Source organism: Protomyctophum parallelum (genome assembly GCF_964188405.1).
Source record: "Protomyctophum parallelum genome assembly, chromosome: 7".
Lineage (NCBI taxonomy): Eukaryota > Metazoa > Chordata > Actinopteri > Myctophiformes > Myctophidae > Protomyctophum > Protomyctophum parallelum.
In genome coordinates this window covers 48,166,921-48,185,847 of record NC_139705.1, presented here as the reverse complement: position 1 = coordinate 48,185,847, position 18,927 = coordinate 48,166,921, and the positions used below count along the sequence as shown (strand labels likewise).

General features: G+C 42.4%; 1 protein-coding gene across 3 annotated transcripts in view; it reads left to right on the top strand.

Moving 5' to 3' along the window:
• Positions 1-18,927, top strand: part of scube3 (signal peptide, CUB domain, EGF-like 3) — a 252,461-nt gene that overhangs the window by 181,545 nt on the left and 51,989 nt on the right. For 2 of the 3 annotated variants that reach the window (XM_083769221.1, XM_083769220.1), the window contains one exon: positions 18,737-18,853. In XM_083769221.1, coding sequence (XP_083625347.1) covers positions 18,737-18,853 — 117 coding nt within the window. Of the gene's footprint in view, positions 1-174; positions 244-18,736; positions 18,854-18,927 lie in introns of all 3 variants that reach the window. The other variant, XM_083769219.1, reaches the window with a different exon arrangement.

The window sequence follows — 18,927 nt, the reverse complement described above, 5'->3', positions numbered from 1 at the left end:
CATATACGTTTCAGCTGTATAGCACAGCCGTTGTCCGTTAAAACGTTTGTTTTCTTGGCGAGGAAAAGGTAAATAAAGAACGGACTCGTCTTGTCACTTTGAGTGCGACTCTTCTCTCAGTGTCAGAAAGTTGTTTTTGTGCAACAAGCTCCATCGTTTTCTTGTTGTTTCCAGAAAGAGAGAGAACAAAAACAAGAAGAGGGGTGGACAGGGTGAAAAGAAAGGAAAAGTCTAAAACAAAAGGTATCTACATATCTACACATAGCATCTCCATCCATACTGTATGTACATGAGGTTTATACGTACGGTGCATTAGCGTAGCAGCTGGTAGGCCTACAGTTTACTGAATACCATTCAAACCGGGAATGCATCTGTGTCATTTTATATTTTAATCACTTTAACTTGTAACTTAGTTTGGATATTAAAAAATAGCAGATATACAAGCTCATAGTGTGTCACTTCATGCCGCACTATGAGCTTGTAGATCTGCATTTATTTTGAGAATCATGAATATTATTATTTGGGCAAATCTTTGAATACATACATATTTTTTAAAGCAAACATTTCTAACTCAAACCCTTGCTATACTGCCAACTGGCACCAAATATTTTGAGATGGGGGATTCTATACCACACAGATGGGTCACACATTGTTCTATTCACACGTAAAGGAACACAATCTGTTTAGCCTGCAGCTCCTGAATCCAATTCATTGGAATAAGAAGTCTCCAATCAGCCAAACTGAATCATTGCAGAATATAAAACAAAAATAGTCAACAGTCTCTTACCGGTCTTTTTCAGCTACATATTCCAACAATCTGAACTGTACACACTGGCTGCAGAATCTCAAAACTGACAGTATATTGTATACATGAATAACAAACAAAATAATAAAGCAACAGTCTCTGACCTTTTTGGGGCAGCCTAGTCTCACGTCAAATGTCAAGGAAAAGATGGTGCTGTTTTTCCTTTATTTGCCGATGGGTTCTCAGATTGGAGGAAGCCTCAAAGTCAAAGTCATACGATTTGTCACACACGTTACCGCAGTGAAATTTGTTCTCTGCATTTGACCCATCTCTTGGAGCGGTGAGCTGCAGCCAAGGAGCGGTGAGCTGCAGCCGTGCCGCGCTCGGGAATCATTTGATTAGTAGATTTGACCCCCCAATCCAACCCTTTGATGCTGAGTGCCAAGCAGGGAGGCATTGGGTCCCATTTGTTTTGCCCATGGAAAGTTTACAGTGGACATTAATATACTGTACTAGGCATCTTTGACAGACAAGAATGCAAAATAATACAGATACATACATGTCTCTGTCATGTTCTGCCACTCTGATTCTGCCAATTCATTCTTTCTATCTCTGTTGTTGTTTGGAGTGACGGACGGTCGCATGTAAGCTACGTCATAACCGTGCGCAGGCTAACAGAACAGATCTACAAGCTACAACGCATCTCTGTTTTTACCTGTTGATAGCTTGTAGATCTGTTCTATTTTTCCATGCCATGCGACAACGTGCTACTATGAGTGCATAGCAGGATGAATGAACAAAAACGACGCTGATTTGTAACGAGTAACACAGCGTGTTTTGGCGGAGGAAATAGCTATAATATAGTATAACTATTACTACTCGTTACTGGGAAAAGTAATAATATTACAGTAATATATTACTAGTAACTCGTTACTGCCCAACACTGGTCTTGACTTCAGTTCAGTTCAGTTCAGTGTGTGAGCATTTGGTCTGGTGGGTAGTCTTTCTTTTACAGTATAGTGTACAGTAGGAGCAGAGTTATAATGGGTACAGCAGCGTCCAATTAGTCGGACAGTTTTTGTACTGTAAGGCCATGAGGTCCACAGTCTGCAGGTTGATACGAGCCACTGTGAGGTGCAGTGCAGCCACATTCACTGTACTGTACTGTACTGTAGTGTACTGTATTAGCGGTGTGGGAGGAAAGCCAACAGTCTGAGCATCACTCTAACACTAAAACTAACAAAATAACTACCGTAATTTCCGGACTATAAGCTGCTACTTTTTTCCCATGCTTTGAACCCTGTGGCCTATACAACGGTGCTAATCTATGGATTTTTACAGCTAACGGCCACTAGGGGACCTTCTAAATCGATCTCTATGGCCACCTGCGGCTTATAGTCCAGTGCGGCTTGTATATGTACACATTCGTTTTTTTCCCTAAATTTAGCTGGTGCGGCTTATATTCAGGTGCGCTTTAGTCCGGAAATTACGGTACACCTAGGAAAACAAACTAAAAAAATATATTTTTTAGTTAATAGAGGGTATGCGCGTGACATCATAATCAAACCCGGAAGTTATGCAGGAATGCCTACTGACTGAGTGGCAAAAAACTTTCTGGCCTTGACAGCCCATGCATTCAAACAGAAAAGTCTGATTGCATTAAACGATGTTAAACAATGTTAAACTCACTTTGCCTGTAGCTTTGCCACTCGATTTGCCATTCACTTTATGCATATGCATTATGCATTAAGCAATATTACACGAGAGGCCTGCTGCCGAAAGCAATGCAGAAGTGTAACATTGCAATTATGCAACAGTTACCCTTAAAACTAAGAAAATCCCTGAAAAAAACAAATTGTTTAATGACAGATGTAGCCACTATGACCACAAATGTCCCAAGAAACTAGCCTAGCCACCGTGTATGCTGCAATCTGGTAGAACAGAGCAGCTGAATTATTTGTTTTGATTAGCTGTTCCATGATGCTGGTTTGAAGCACGGCTAACTTATACAATCAGGGTGGTTGTATTTAGTCTCCCTGCTCTTCTTTTGAGACATTTAGATCGTATCAAAGGTCATGTCTCACCTATACACCGGATCTGACACTTATTTTATGGTGTAGAAACATTTTGGTGGCATATTAGTAGAATGAGAATTGTCCAATGTTTGATCTAATATGGTCCATGTAAAATAAAGAAAATGTTGAAGACCCATGGCCTAAGGGAATTTGGCTTTACATCACACAACTTAAAAGGAAATGTGTTTTGACGCTGACATGAGACGAACATTCTTCCGTTTTGAAATATGACTACCCGACAAATCTGAATAATTCAAATGACCTCCATTTCCGGGATAAATGACGGCATTATGGATATAACAAAGATGCTGCCATACAGGGGGAAAATAAAGCCATAAATCAGTTATCAAACCCCCACACATCAGGGAGATTTATGAAGTCATTACAATACTATAGAAACATCTAGATCCAGGTTAATACATATGGAGCACAGCAGACGCGCTTTCACTGTATGAAATGTAATGTCTGATTAATGATTATATCACCACAGTTGGACAGAAACCTCTTATCTCAATATTTTAACTTTTTTGTGCCTTTTTTTGTTTTGGTACATTTCTTGATCATACTACAGCGTCACAGAAAAGCAATAGCAGATCTACAAGCTATGAAAACGCGCTGCAACGCAACACATTTTGCACTTGTCGATCTACTTTTTATACTTTTAAATTTAAATCCTGAAAGGTATTGGACACCCGACAGAGACGATATTATTTTAGTTGCCTAAAACTAAGGAAATAAAAATAATATATATTTTTTAATTAACCCATTTTCAACCTATCTTCATATAATTTGTCCTCACTAATGCTCATTATAATATTCTGATTTTGTATACTCGGTCTGGGTCTCAGAGGAGGACTGTGCAGTTCAGAAACGCACCTACCAGTGACATCATCGGTATAGGCAGGTTTGGTATAATTTCCAACAAGTATTATTATTATTATTAATGCGGTGGTAATGGCTTCTATAGCCTTCTATTATAGCATGATAAACTTTCCGGGAATAGCAAGCCTGCAGTTTCTATTAGCTTTTGATTCCCCCCTTCGAAAAGGTTCATGCCAAAACCGTCAGTTAACCCCAAATGGACTGATGATTTAGCTTATTTTATACCATTTCATGCCAATATCCTTTAGCGCTGTGTTTGATTTATCAACATACAGAGTCCCCATTATGGCCGCAGTTTAATCATCTGGCCCCCGGCTCCTTCCCGTCTTCCTAATGTAGCCCTCAGGTTAAGCAGCTATTTCCCTGCCGTACTCTGTCTTCACCTCGCCGTATGTAACCTATACTGTATTATTATATACATACTAAGTATATTATAATATCGTCTCTGTCAGGTGGAAACCTCATACTGTATAGTCCAACTCTGAACGTTTCAGGGTTCAAATTTGTACGCATTAACCCATTCTGAACGGGCACCCATTTTGGTGTCTGCATCATGTCATGCTTTAGCTATTGAAAAATAGCAGATCTACAAGCTCATATCGCGCCACCGAGTGGCGCGATACGAGCTTGTAGGTCTGCTATTTTTGAAAAATCGAAGAACGACTGACATTTTTAGAATCTGATCTCAGGTCAGAATGGGTTCATCAGACCAGTGTGTGTCCAGTGGAAACCTCGTATGAATCTGATCTCAGGTCAAAATGGGTTAAAAGTATAACAGATCCACAAGCTCAAGCTTGTGGATCTGGTTAAAGGTTAGAATATGGAGATAAGAGCTTTCTGCCCGACAGCAACGATTATACACAGTAGTATGTACAGTATATGATAAAATATTCCTGGGCTCAGCACTACAGCCCAAACACACCACGTCACGGAACCCGTTCATCAGGGAGGAGGGATTTACAAAAGTCTGCCCAATTGCAGGTCTCATTGGTAGGCTACACAAGTGGCCTACTGAACATAATTAACATTTGGAGTGCACATTTGTATACGATATACTTGTATACTACTTTTGTATTTCACTCAAATTTAAACTTTAGTTTTTTTATTATGACAACATTTACATTAACCAATTTAGCCTTGGCTGATTCTAAAAACACCATCTAAAACCTAGCCTAATGTTTCTGAAAATCTTCAATTTCTTATTTGTTTTTAATAATAATTATTATGTTGCTACATGTATAGCAACAAATAATGACACAGTTAGCTCCCGGATTTAAAGGTATAACCATGGATAGATTGCAACAGGTTTTTATAGGTTAATGCGGGTTAATCCTAATCTATATAAATCCAATCTACAAACTCACAACGCGTTACGATGCAACTTGATCGAAGATTTTAGCACTTTTAATATAATGGGTATACTTTTCGTTTTGGTTTTTGTATTTTTACATAACATTTTTTAATTCAGGCCCTTTACTTGTAACAGAGTATATTTGTGGTGGTATATATATATATATATATATATATATATATATATATAAATATAAATATCTGAGTACTTCGTCCACCCACTGAAACATTACACATTTCTGATTCATCATATTGGGTCTACTCCACTGTCTTAAATGTGGTTCTGTCAATCCCAATACGCTGTAGTCTATGGTCTGCATCCAACACTCACAACCCACAGACATTCCACAAGTTTAAAATCACTTATTTTTTTGCCTCTCACAAAGTGAAATGTCATAAATATTTATCTCGCCCTCGTTTAGCACATAATCGTTACAGTTTGGTGTATAGGATGTCTGTCTGTCTGTCTGTCTGTCTGTCTGTCTGTCTGTCTGTCTGTGTGACTAAGCGTTTCTCAGACATGTCCTGACACACTGTCTGTCTCATCTCTCTGTCTGCCACATCTCTCTGCCTCCCACTTGGTAATTATGGGAACCCACACAGTACAGTAGCACACACTCATACTGTACGAGCATGCAAGCACACGGACGGGCGCAGTGCCGCAGTACTTAGTTTAGACAGTTTTTGGTTTAGACTAGTCATTGACGCACGCACAGATGAGCAGACGTATGCCCACAAACAGACACACGCGGACGTGCATACACACACACACACACACACACACACACTAGGGCATTTTGTCCTATAGGAAAGTACGCATTTTACTTTTGGTCAGAGAAATTCCATATGATAGGGAAAATGCTTATTGTTTATTAACCCATTCTGACCTGAGATCAGATTCATACGAGGTTTCCACTGGACACACACTGGTCTGATTAACCCATTCTGACCTGAGATCAGATTCTAAAAATGTCAGTCGTTCTTCGATTTTTCAAAAATAGCAGACCTACAAGCTCGTATCGCGCCACTCGGTGGCGCGATATGAGCTTGTGGATCTGCTATTTTTCAATAGCTAAAGCATAACATGATGCTAACACCAAAATGGGTGCCCGGTCAGAATGGGTTAAGTGTGTGAACCCAATGGTACTTAAAATTAAGAGTGATATTGACATAATATTGGCTTGAAATATCAAATATTGTGTCGATCGATATATTTGGCATACTGTACATATTGAGATATGAAATGTAGTGTTATAGTCACCTGAAGCGAGATGGAGACTGACGGGAGGCGAGACCGAGATCAGATTTTAGTTTTTACATTCTCGTGACTCAAGTGGACTCGGTGGGGGGAGAGTGCCTTAGTTGGCAGCGGTGGCCGAACGGTTTGCGGAGCGGTCTTGATATCGGAAGGTCGCTATAGTTCGTATCCCCGGACCGGCACGTTAAAATTACCACCGCTGAAGTGCCCTTGGACAAGGCATTGAACCCCTACCATGAAATGTTCTATGAGCATGGGGCCTGGCTGTAAACAAGTTCTTGAGCTTAGTCCAGTTACCCTGGGTAAACATAGTACCTTTCCTTTCCTTTCCTTGGTCCGAGACCGAGTCAAATCCAAGACCGGACTCGAGGCGAGTCAAGGACTCGAGGCGAGTCAAGGACTCGAGTACTACAACACTAATGACAAATTGCACGTACTAAAGTACAGAAGAGCATTATTTTAGTGTCCCCCCCCCCACCCCCCCAGTTGCTGTTGGTAGTCACCAGTTCCCGCCTGATGTCCGACTGCTCCAGACCGTACTGAATAACTGCTAGTTATGCATGTCATCTTTAGATGTACTGATATCAGTGTGTGATACAGTAATCCTCCAAAGAGGATGATACGGTCTCCCACCATGCCATGGCCCATCTTTTCCCCTTGGGCTCCGTATTGAATTTCCACAGAACATTGAACATCTGGTCTGAGTTAACAGCACCATATATCGTCCGTGTACGGCTCTGCGTTGTAGTTAAAGGCTGAATGACGGCAGGGTTCAGGTGGGTTCGCTCAGGAGTTTGGTCTCAGTGTCAAACACTCTGATGTCGTAGTACTCACCCCACTGGTGCCCTCCTCCGCCCCCAAATACAGACGTCTTTGTCCCGATGATGGTGGCAGAGTGGCCTTCTGAAGCAGGTGCTGTAGTGCCTCTGGTGTTAATTAAAGACCAGACCATTGTGGAGGTGTCCAACCTGTAGATGTCATTAGTGTGTCTAATCAGCTCACTGGATCCTCCATGTACTGTATATGTATGACCATAGGCTCTGCGATTTTATTTCCGGTTCATTTGGGGTGAATTTTCGGGGGTTTTCAAATGAACACATCCCGTGCATCCTGTCGGTAAAGAAGCGACAGTGCCAGAGTTCAATGGTGGCATTGACAACAGGACAGCATTTAGGCACGACGAAAACATGACAGATACGGGTGAGAGCAGACATAATGTGTGTAATATTGAATGTGACAGGCAGTAAGAATGTCTCACTACTGGTATTTGTGGTTGTGGCGGGCGGGTACTGTACATACGGCTGTGTGCATTTAGTTTAACCCATTCTGACCGGGCACCCATTTTGGTGTCGGCATCATGTCATGCTTTAGCTATTGAAAAATAGCAGATCTACAAGCTCATATCGCGCCACCGAGTGGCGCGATACGAGCTTGTAGGTCTGCTATTTTAGAAAAATCGAAGAACGACTGACATAGAAACATAGCTTTTTCAGAAAACCGTCAGGATCTCAGGTCAGAATGGGTTAAAGAACAAATTAAAAGTAAACTGAAATCAAAGTCTAAACAAACAAATAATTTCACACGACGATGACAACCTTTGGTTTTGAAGCCCATCTGCAAATGGAACAAACAAAGTATATTTTTATGTTCCAGTTTAAAACTTAACTAAAGGAAACAAACTAGATAACAGCCTTTGGTTTTGAAGCCGTTGGGGACATCAGTCACTGCATGGGCCATGCGGGGACACATCGTCCCCGTAGAGCTCTTTCAAAGAGAAAGTGGATGTGTCAAATAGATGGAACTCCAGTTATCCTTTCCTGACCGAATATCCTACGGTATATATATATATTTTTTTTTCTTTCTTTTTTCAAATCAATCCGTCCAGCAGCCCAGCACGTCGACACAGGGCTACTGTAGCTGAAATTGCTTTTCTTTTTTCATGTCCTAAAAAAAGCTGCCTTCAAAGGTTTTAAAGAGAAAAATGGCTGGTTTTGATCTGTCTAGAAGTGGATGTTCACCGTCCGGGGGGCGGGGGGGGGGGTGTACCTACCGCACTGGATCTCAACATGTGGTCCCCGGACCCCCGCAGGGTGTCCTTGAGTAGGGGGTTCCAGGGGAAAATTAGGAACCAAATGGGACCCTTACGGATCTATAACTCTGAGAGCGTACTACACATGGAACCAAATGGACCCATACGTGTATAATACACTCTCAGAGTTAAATGAACCCTGACGATTCTACAATGTAGATTTTGGAAGTAGTGAAAATAGCAGATCTACAAGCTCACACCGTGGCACGTTGGGAGCTTGTAGATTGGCTATTTTCACTATAGTTTGGGTCTGGCGGTGAGACGGTCACATTCATCCTGACCGGTCTTAACGCACCGCATCAGAGTGAAATGAAATGACAAAAAGGACTGAGAACCGTTGGCTGAGACGTTTTCAAGATCACAAATTCCATTTTCCAAAGAGAAATAAAACACGCGAGCCATAAATGCAACATTACAACACACACAGACAACAAGTATTGACAAGCATGGGAACCCTATTTCTGGTTGCTTGAAGTCTTAATCTTTTCCTATTTACTTTATCTTCTCTCTTCTGCTCATGTTATGCTCCTCTACCAGCCTCTTCTAACTACTTCTTGTTAATATTTAATAACATCAGTTTCTAACTCTCTTTTTCTCTATGTGTGCAGGTTGATTTGTTTATCTCCGTCTCTGTTTTTCTGCAGTATATACGTAACGTAGGGAGTGTGTAACTTGCTTCTTCTTCTTCTTCTCCCCTGGTGCATGCTTAATGCCTCCGGTGGAAATGTCAGCCTGGATAGATGAGGAGGGCTCCCTGTTCAGTCTGGATGTTGTTTCTATGCATGCATACAGATTAGATACCCACTGCACTGTAGACCAACAAGGCAACAATTAAAGGGGTATAGCTCACCCCTGAAATGCTTTTTTTTCCCCCCCGATCAATTACTCACCAACCCACGAAGACTTGAATTCGTGGAGATTGTTTAGTTTGTGTCACATTCCTGTACCAAAGTCCAATATCTTTTGATTAATTGAAGTACATTGGAGGCCAAGCTTCACACTGTGTTTCAAACATTCCCTTATGTTAGAGTCGTAGTCCCAACCCTCACATTACAATGTGAGGGTTGTTTTGGAGTTCATAAATCAAATATTTTATAAATATTTATAAAGTATTTTGTTGTTTTTACCATGGCCTCCTATTTGCTTCAGTTAATCAAATATTACAATATTGGATCAGGAATGAGACTCTCCTTGAATTCCAGACTTCAGTAACAGGGTGAGTAATAGTCTAGACACATTCAGAAACGGGTCTCATGGTCGCAGCTTACGTATTTCCTGTAGGCGGAGCCGACATAACTGCGGGGTAACTCAAACGTTACTCTTTTACCTGCTTTTTACTAACACTAACATTACAAAGATGCCCAGAACATCAGGATGAACCTGTGTAGTTTATGGCTGCTCCAACAGTAGTTTTATGAACACAATGCTGCTGTACTTTATACCTCATACTTTAAAGGGATTGTGACATTAAAAAAAAGGTTTTGGAATTGTTCTTATTTTTTGTTGGTTTTCTAATCTCAATTACACCCAAAAAAAACATGAACTTTTAACATTCAGTAGATTTTCTGTGATCTGGGGTTTTCTGGCTCAAACAGGTGCTCTGATTTGCCGGCAGTTTGTGATGTAAGAGCCTGCAAATCCCATATATGTCAATGGGATTTGCCAGCAGATGTCACTGTTTTCACTGTGTTGCCTGTTTTCATTGTAGCTCAAAAGGCTTCCAAACCCCAAAGAAAACTTCAGACCACAGAAAATCCACTGAATGTTCAAAGTTCAGGTTTTTTTTGTGTAATTGAGGTCATAAAACCTAAAACTAAAAACTAAAACAAAAATAAATGAAAATGAATGTCATAAAACCTTTAAATGCTTAGTATGAGGTATAAAGTACAGCAGCCTTGTGTTCATAAAACAGAAAGATTGGGTATTGGGTAAGACTGACGTTATGTATCTTTCAGGACCTTTCACTGCTTTGTCTCAACCATTACTCTAAGGCTCTGCTCTCAGCCACCGCGGTGACATTCCGTTTTTTTATTTTTTTATGTTGGAGCAGCCATAAACTACACAGGTTCATCCCGATGTTCTGGGCATCTTTGTTAGTGTTAGTAAAAAGCAGGTAAAAGAGTAACATTTCAGGTAGACTGTACATCAGTCACTCTGCCGTTCACCTTAGTAGAAGAGGTTTTTTAAGAGGCAGGTTTGCCCCGCAGTTATGTCGGCTCCGCCTACAGGAAATACGTAAGCTGCGACCATGAGACCCGTTTCTGAATTCGTCTATAGGCTCTATATGCACACAGAATAACTCTTCCTACTTCCGGGCCCCTTACCTAGTTCCTTTACAGCTGTTCATTTAGTCTACAGTGGCTCTCAAACATTTTAATTTCAAGGACCCCCATAACTTTGAGAGTGTATACAAATGGATCCATTTGTATACGCTCTTAGAGTTATACATGCACCTGTACGGGTGCCATTTGGAACCCACTCAAGGACACTTTGAGACCCACTGTGGGGTAACAGTGAGCCAACATGCACGACACCATGACTCTGGACCTGACCAGAATGGAACAGAGCCTTCATTAGTATCATTAACACTGACTCTGGACCTGACCAGAATGGAACAGAGCCTTCATTAGTATCATTAACACTGACTCTGGACCTGACCAGAATGGAACAGAGCCTTCATTAGTATCATTAACACTGACTCTGTTTGACCAGAATGGAACAGAGCCTTCATTAGTATCATTAACACTGACTCTGGACCTGACCAGAATGGAACAGAGCCTTCATTAGTATCATTAACACTGACTCTGGACCTGACCAGAATGTAACAGAGCCTTCATTAGTATCATTAACACTGACTCTGTTTGACCAGAATGGAACAGAGCCTTCATTAGTAGCATTAACACTGACTCTGGACCTGACCAGAATGGAACAGAGCCTTCATTAGTATCATTAACACTGACTCTGTTTGACCAGAATGGAACAGAGCCTTCATTAGTAGCATTAACACTGACTCTGGACCTGACCAGAATGGAACAGAGCCTTCATTAGCATCATTAACACTGACTCTGGACCTGACCAGAAGAATGGAACAGAGCCTTCATTAGTATCATTAACACTGACTCTGGACCTGACCAGAATGGAACAGAGCCTTCATTAGTATCATTAACACTGACTCTGGACCTGACCAGAATGGAACAGAGCCTTCATTAGTATCATTAACACTGACTCTGGACCTGACCAGAATGTAACAGAGCCTTCATTAGTATCATTAACACTGACTCTGTTTGACCAGAATGGAACAGAGCCTTCATTAGTAGCATTAACACTGACTCTGGACCTGACCAGAATGGAACAGAGCCTTCATTAGTATCATTAACACTGACTCTGGACCTGACCAGAATGGAACAGAGCCTTCATTAGTATCATTAACACTGACTCTGGACCTGACCAGAATGGAACAGAGCCTTCATTAGTATCATTAACACTGACTCTGGACCTGACCAGAATGTAACAGAGCCTTCATTAGTATCATTAACACTGACTCTGTTTGACCAGAATGGAACAGAGCCTTCATTAGTAGCATTAACACTGACTCTGGACCTGACCAGAATGGAACAGAGCCTTCATTAGTATCATTAACACTGACTCTGTTTGACCAGAATGGAACAGAGCCTTCATTAGTAGCATTAACACTGACTCTGGACCTGACCAGAATGGAACAGAGCCTTCATTAGCATCATTAACACTGACTCTGGACCTGACCAGAAGAATGGAACAGAGCCTTCATTAGTATCATTAACACTGACTCTGTTTGACCAGAATGGAACAGAGCCTTCATTAGCATCATTAACACTGACTCTGTTTGTCCAGAATGGAACAGAGCCTTCATTAGCATCATTAACACTGACTCTGTTTGACCAGAATGGAACAGAGCCTTCATTAGTATCATTAACACTGACTCTGGACCTGACCAGAATGGAACAGAGCCTTCATTAGTATCATTAACACTGACTCTGGACCTGACCAGAATGGAACAGAGCCTTCATTAGCATCATTAACACTGACTCTGTTTGACCAGAATGGAACAGAGCCTTCATTAGTATCATTAACACTGACTCTGTTTGACCAGAATGGAACAGAGCCTTCATTAGCATCATTAACACTGACTCTGTTTGACCAGAATGGAACAGAGCCTTCATTAGTATCATTAACACTGACTCTGTTTGACCAGAATGGAACAGAGCCTTCATTAGTATCATTAACACTGACTCTGGACCTGACCAGAATGGAACAGAGCCTTCATTAGTATCATTAACACTGACTCTGTTTGACCAGAATGGAACAGAGCCTTCATTAGTATCATTAACACTGACTCTGTTTGACCAGAATGGAACAGAGCCTTCATTAGTATCATTAACACTGACTCTGTTTGACCAGAATGGAACAGAGCCTTCATTAGTATCATTAACACTGACTCTGGACCTGACCAGAATGGAACAGAGCCTTCATTAGTATCATTAACACTGACTCTGGACCTGACCAGAATGGAACAGAGCCTTCATTAGTATCATTAACACTGACTCTGTTTGACCAGAATGGAACAGAGCCTTCATTAGTATCATTAACACTGACTCTGGACCTGACCAGAATGGAACAGAGCCTTCATTAGTATCATTAACACTGACTCTGGACCTGACCAGAATGGAACAGAGCCTTCATTAGTATCATTAATACTGACTCTGTTTGACCAGAATGGAACAGAGCCTTCATTAGTATCATTAACACTGACTCTGTTTGACCAGAATGGAACAGAGCCTTCATTAGTAGCATTAACACTGACTCTGGACCTGACCAGAATGGAACAGAGCCTTCATTAGTATCATTAACACTGACTCTGGACCTGACCAGAATGGAACAGAGCCTTCATTAGCATCATTAACACTGACTCTGTTTGACCAGAATGGAACAGAGCCTTCATTAGTATCATCGGTAACACCTGTGAAGGAAGTAAGGGAAGGGGCCCAACTTCTTTTCCAAAATGGCAAATGCATATAGAGTCCATTCAAGGCTTCAACGGAGTGAGTTTTTATCCCGGATCGGGATAAAAAAAATAAGATATTTGAAGTGTACTTATTCCCCCTTTCTAGGAGTGTGACTGCCAGTGTGTGTTGTTATTCCCTCTGTAGAGACTATTTCTAGGAGTGTGACTGCCAGTGTGTGTTGTTATTCTCTCTGTAGAGACTCTTTCTAGGAGTGTGACTGCCAGTGTGTTGTTATTCTCTCTGTAGAGACTCTTTCTAGGAGTGTGACTGCCAGTGTGTTGTTATTCTCTCTGTAGAGACTCTTTCTAGGAGTGTGACTGCCCAGTGTGTTGTTATTCTCTCTGTAGAGACTCTTTCTAGGAGTGTGACTGCCAGTGTGTGTTGTTATTCCCTCTGTAGAGACTCTTTCTAGGAGTGTGACTGCCAGTGTGTGTTGTTATTCCCTCTGTAGAGACTCTTTCTAGGAGTGTGACTGCCAGTGTGTGTTGTTATTCCCTCTGTAGAGACTCTTTCTAGGAGTGTGACTGCCAGTGTGTGTTGTTATTCTCTCTGTAGAGACTCTTTCTAGGAGTGTGACTGCCAGTGTGTTGTTATTCTCTCTGTAGAGACTCTTTCTAGGAGTGTGACTGCCAGTGTGTGTTGTTATTCTCTCTGTAGAGACTCTTTCTAGGAGTGTGACTGCCAGTGTGTTGTTATTCTCTCTGTAGAGACTCTTTCTAGGAGTGTGACTGCCAGTGTGTTGTTATTCTCTCTGTAGAGACTCTTTCTAGGAGTGTGACTGCCAGTGTGTGTTGTTATTCTCTCTGTAGAGACTCTTTCTAGGAGTGTGACTGCCTGTGTGTTGTTATTCTCTCTGTAGAGACTCTTTCTAGGAGTGTGACTGCCAGTGTGTGTTGTTATTCTCTCTGTAGAGACTCTTTCTAGGAGTGTGACTGCCTGTGTGTTGTTATTCTCTCTGTAGAGACTCTTTCTAGGAGTGTGACTGCCAGTGTGTGTTGTTATTCCCTCTGCAGAGACTCTTTCTAGGAGTGTGACTGCCAGTGTGTGTTGTTATTCTCTCTGTAGAGACTCTTTCTAGGAGTGTGACTGCCAGTGTGTGTTGTTATTCTCTCTGTAGAGACTCTTTCTAGGAGTGTGACTGCCAGTGTGTGTGTTATTCTCTCTGTAGAGACTCTTTCTAGGAGTGTGACTGCCCAGTGTGTGTTGTTATTCTCTGTAGAGACTCTTTCTAGGAGTGTGACTGCCAGTGTGTGTTGTTATTCTCTCTGTAGAGACTCTTTCTAGGAGTGTGACTGCCAGTGTGTGTTGTTATTCTCTCTGCAGAGACTCTTTCTAGGAGTGTGACTGCCCAGTGTGTGTTGTTATTCTCTCTGTAGAGACTCTTTCTAGGAGTGTGACTGCCAGTGTGTGTTGTTATTCTCTGTAGAGACTCTTTCTAGGAGTGTGACTGCCAGTGTGTGTTGTTATTCTCTGTAGAGACTCTTTCTAGGAGTGTGACTGCCAGTGTGTGTTGTTATTCTCTGTAGAGACTCTTTCTAGGAGTGTGACTGCCAGTGTGTGTTGTTATTCTCTCTGTAGAGACTCTTTCTAGGAGTGTGACTGCCAGTGTGTGTTGTTATTCTCTGTAGAGACTCTTTCTAGGAGTGTGACTGCCAGTGTGTGTTGTTATTCTCTCTGTAGAGACTCTTTCTAGGAGTGTGACTGCCAGTGTGTGTTGTTATTCTCTCTGTAGAGACTCTTTCTAGGAGTGTGACTGCCAGTGTGTGTTGTTATTCTCTCTGTAGAGACTCTTTCTAGGAGTGTGACTGCCAGTGTGTTGTTATTCTCTCTGTAGAGACTCTTTCTAGGAGTGTGACTGCCAGTGTGTTGTTATTCCCTCTGTAGAGACTCTTTCTAGGAGTGTGACTGCCAGTGTGTGTTGTTATTCTCTCTGTAGAGACTCTTTCTAGGAGTGTGACTGCCAGTGTGTTGTTATTCTCTGTAGAGACTCTTTCTAGGAGTGTGACTGCCAGTGTGTGTTGTTATTCCCTCTGTAGAGACTCTTTCTAGGAGTGTGACTGCCAGTGTGTGTTATTCCCTCTGTAGAGACTCTTTCTAGGAGTGTGACTGCCAGTGTGTTGTTATTCCCTCTGTAGAGACTCTTTCTAGGAGTGTGACTGCCAGTGTGTGTTGTTATTCTCTCTGTAGAGACTCTTTCTAGGAGTGTGACTGCCAGTGTGTTGTTATTCCCTCTGTAGAGACTCTTTCTAGAAGTGTGACTGCCAGTGTGTTGTTATTCTCTCTGTAGAGACTCTTTCTAGGAGTGTGACTGCCAGTGTGTGTTGTTATTCTCTCTGTAGAGACTCTTTCTAGGAGTGTGACTGCCAGTGTGTGTTGTTATTCCCTCTGTAGAGACTCTTTCTAGGAGTGTGACTGCCCAGTGTGTGTTGTTATTCCCTCTGTAGAGACTCTTTCTAGGAGTGTGACTGCCAGTGTGTTGTTATTCTCTCTGTAGAGACTCTTTCTAGGAGTGTGACTGCCAGTGTGTTGTTATTCCCTCTGTAGAGACTCTTTCTAGGAGTGTGACTGCCAGTGTGTGTTGTTATTCTCTCTGTAGAGACTCTTTCTAGGAGTGTGACTGCCAGTGTGTTGTTATTCTCTGTAGAGACTCTTTCTAGGAGTGTGACTGCCAGTGTGTGTTGTTATTCCCTCTGTAGAGACTCTTTCTAGGAGTGTGACTGCCAGTGTGTGTTATTCCCTCTGTAGAGACTCTTTCTAGGAGTGTGACTGCCAGTGTGTTGTTATTCCCTCTGTAGAGACTCTTTCTAGGAGTGTGACTGCCAGTGTGTGTTGTTATTCTCTCTGTAGAGACTCTTTCTAGGAGTGTGACTGCCAGTGTGTTGTTATTCCCTCTGTAGAGACTCTTTCTAGAAGTGTGACTGCCAGTGTGTTGTTATTCCCTCTGTAGAGACTCTTTCTAGGAGTGTGACTGCCAGTGTGTGTTATTCCCTCTGTAGAGACTCTTTCTAGGAGTGTGACTGCCAGTGTGTTGTTATTCCCTCTGTAGAGACTCTTTCTAGAAGTGTGACTGCCAGTGTGTTGTTATTCTCTCTGTAGAGACTCTTTCTAGAAGTGTGACTGCCAGTGTGTTGTTATTCCCTCTGTAGAGACTCTTTCTAGAAGTGTGACTGCCAGTGTGTTGTTATTCTCTGTAGAGACTCTTTCTAGGAGTGTGACTGCCAGTGTGTGTTGTTATTCCCTCTGTAGAGACTCTTTCTAGGAGTGTGACTGCCCAGTGTGTGTTGTTATTCCCTCTGTAGAGACTCTTTCTAGGAGTGTGACTGCCAGTGTGTGTTGTTATTCCCTCTGTAGAGACTCTTTCTAGGAGTGTGACTGCCAGTGTGTTGTTATTCTCTCTGTAGAGACTCTTTCTAGGAGTGTGACTGCCAGTGTGTTGTTATTCTCTCTGTAGAGACTCTTTCTAGGAGTGTGACTGCCAGTGTGTTGTTATTCCCTCTGTAGAGACTCTTTCTAGGAGTGTGACTGCCAGTGTGTTGTTATTCTCTCTGTAGAGACTCTTTCTAGGAGTGTGACTGCCAGTGTGTGTTGTTATTCCCTCTCTAGAGACTCTTTCTAGGAGTGTGACTGCCAGTGTGTGTTGTTATTCCCTCTGTAGAGACTCTTTCTAGGAGTGTGACTGCCAGTGTGTGTTGTTATTCTCTCTGTAGAGACTCTTTCTAGGAGTGTGACTGCCAGTGTGTGTTATTCTCTCTGTAGAGACTCTTTCTAGGAGTGTGACTGCCAGTGTGTGTTGTTATTCCCTCTGTAGAGACTCTTTCTAGGAGTGTGACTGCCAGTGTGTGTTGTTATTCCCTCTGCAGAGACTCTTTCAAGGAGTGTGACTGCCAGTGTGTGTTGTTATTCTCTCTGTAGAGACTCTTTCTAGGAGTGTGACTGCCCAGTGTGTGTTGTTATTCCCTCTGTAGAGACTCTTTCTAGGAGTGTGACTGCCAGTGTGTGTTGTTATTCTCTCTGTAGAGACTCTTTCTAGGAGTGTGACTGCCAGTGTGTGTTATTATTCTCTCTGTAGAGACTCTTTCTAGGAGTGTGACTGCCAGTGTGTGTTGTTATTCTCTCTGTAGAGACTCTTTCTAGGAGTGTGACTGCCAGTGTGTGTTGTTGTTCCCTCTGTAGAGACTCTTTCTAGGAGTGTGACTGCCCAGTGTGTGTTGTTATTCTCTGCAGAGACTCTTTCTAGGAGTGTGACTGCCAGTGTGTGTTGTTATTCTCTGCAGAGACTCTTTCTAGGAGTGTGACTGCCAGTGTGTGTTGTTATTCTCTCTGTAGAGACTCTTTCTAGGAGTGTGACTGCCAGTGTGTGTTGTTATTCCCTCTGTAGAGACTCTTTCTAGGAGTGTGACTGCCAGTGTGTGTTGTTATTCTCTGCAGAGACTCTTTCTAGGAGTGTGACTGCCAGTGTGTGTTGTTATTCTCTGTAGAGACTCTTTCTAGGAGTGTGACTGCCAGTGTGTGTTGTTATTCCCTCTGTAGAGACTCTTTCTAGGAGTGTGACTGCCAGTGTGTGTTGTTATTCCCTCTGTAGAGACTCTTTCTAGGAGTGTGACTGCCAGTGTGTGTTGTTATTCCCTCTGTAGAGACTCTTTCTAGGAGTGTGACTGCCAGTGTGTTGTTATTCTCTCTGTAGAGACTCTTTCTAGGAGTGTGACTGACAGTGTGTGTTATTCTCTCTGTAGAGACTCTTTCTAGGAGTGTGACTGACAGTGTGTGTTGTTATTCTCTCTGTAGAGACTCTTTCTAGGAGTGTGACTGCCAGTGTGTGTTGTTATTCTCTGTAGAGACTCTTTCTAGGAGTGTGACTGCCAGTGTGTGTTGTTATTCTCTGTAGAGACTCTTTCTAGGAGTGTGACTGCCAGTGTGTGTTGTTATTCTCTGTAGAGACTCTTTCTAGGAGTGTGACTGCCAGTGTGTGTTATTCTCTCTGTAGAGACTCTTTCTAGGAGTGTGACTGCCAGTGTGTGTTGTTATTCTCTCTGTAGAGACTCTTTCTAGGAGTGTGACTGCCAGTGTGTGTTGTTATTCTCTCTGTAGAGACTCTTTCTAGGAGTGTGACTGCCAGTGTGTGTTGTTATTCCCTCTGTAGAGACTCTTTCTAGGAGTGTGACTGCCAGTGTGTGTTGTTATTCTCTCTGTAGAGACTCTTTCTAGGAGTGTGACTGCCCAGTGTGTGTTGTTATTCTCTCTGTAGAGACTCTTTCTAGGAGTGTGACTGCCAGTGTGTGTTGTTATTCTCTGCAGAGACGTGTGCGGTGAACAACGGAGGCTGTGACAGCACGTGTCACGACGCGGTGACGGGGGTCCGCTGCAGCTGTCCCGTGGGCTTCACCCTGCAGCCCGACCGCAAGACCTGCAAAGGTAACCAACGGGCCGACGGCGCCGGAGACGTCCGTTCAAATACACATCATTAATCCATTTTGGACTGAGGTCGA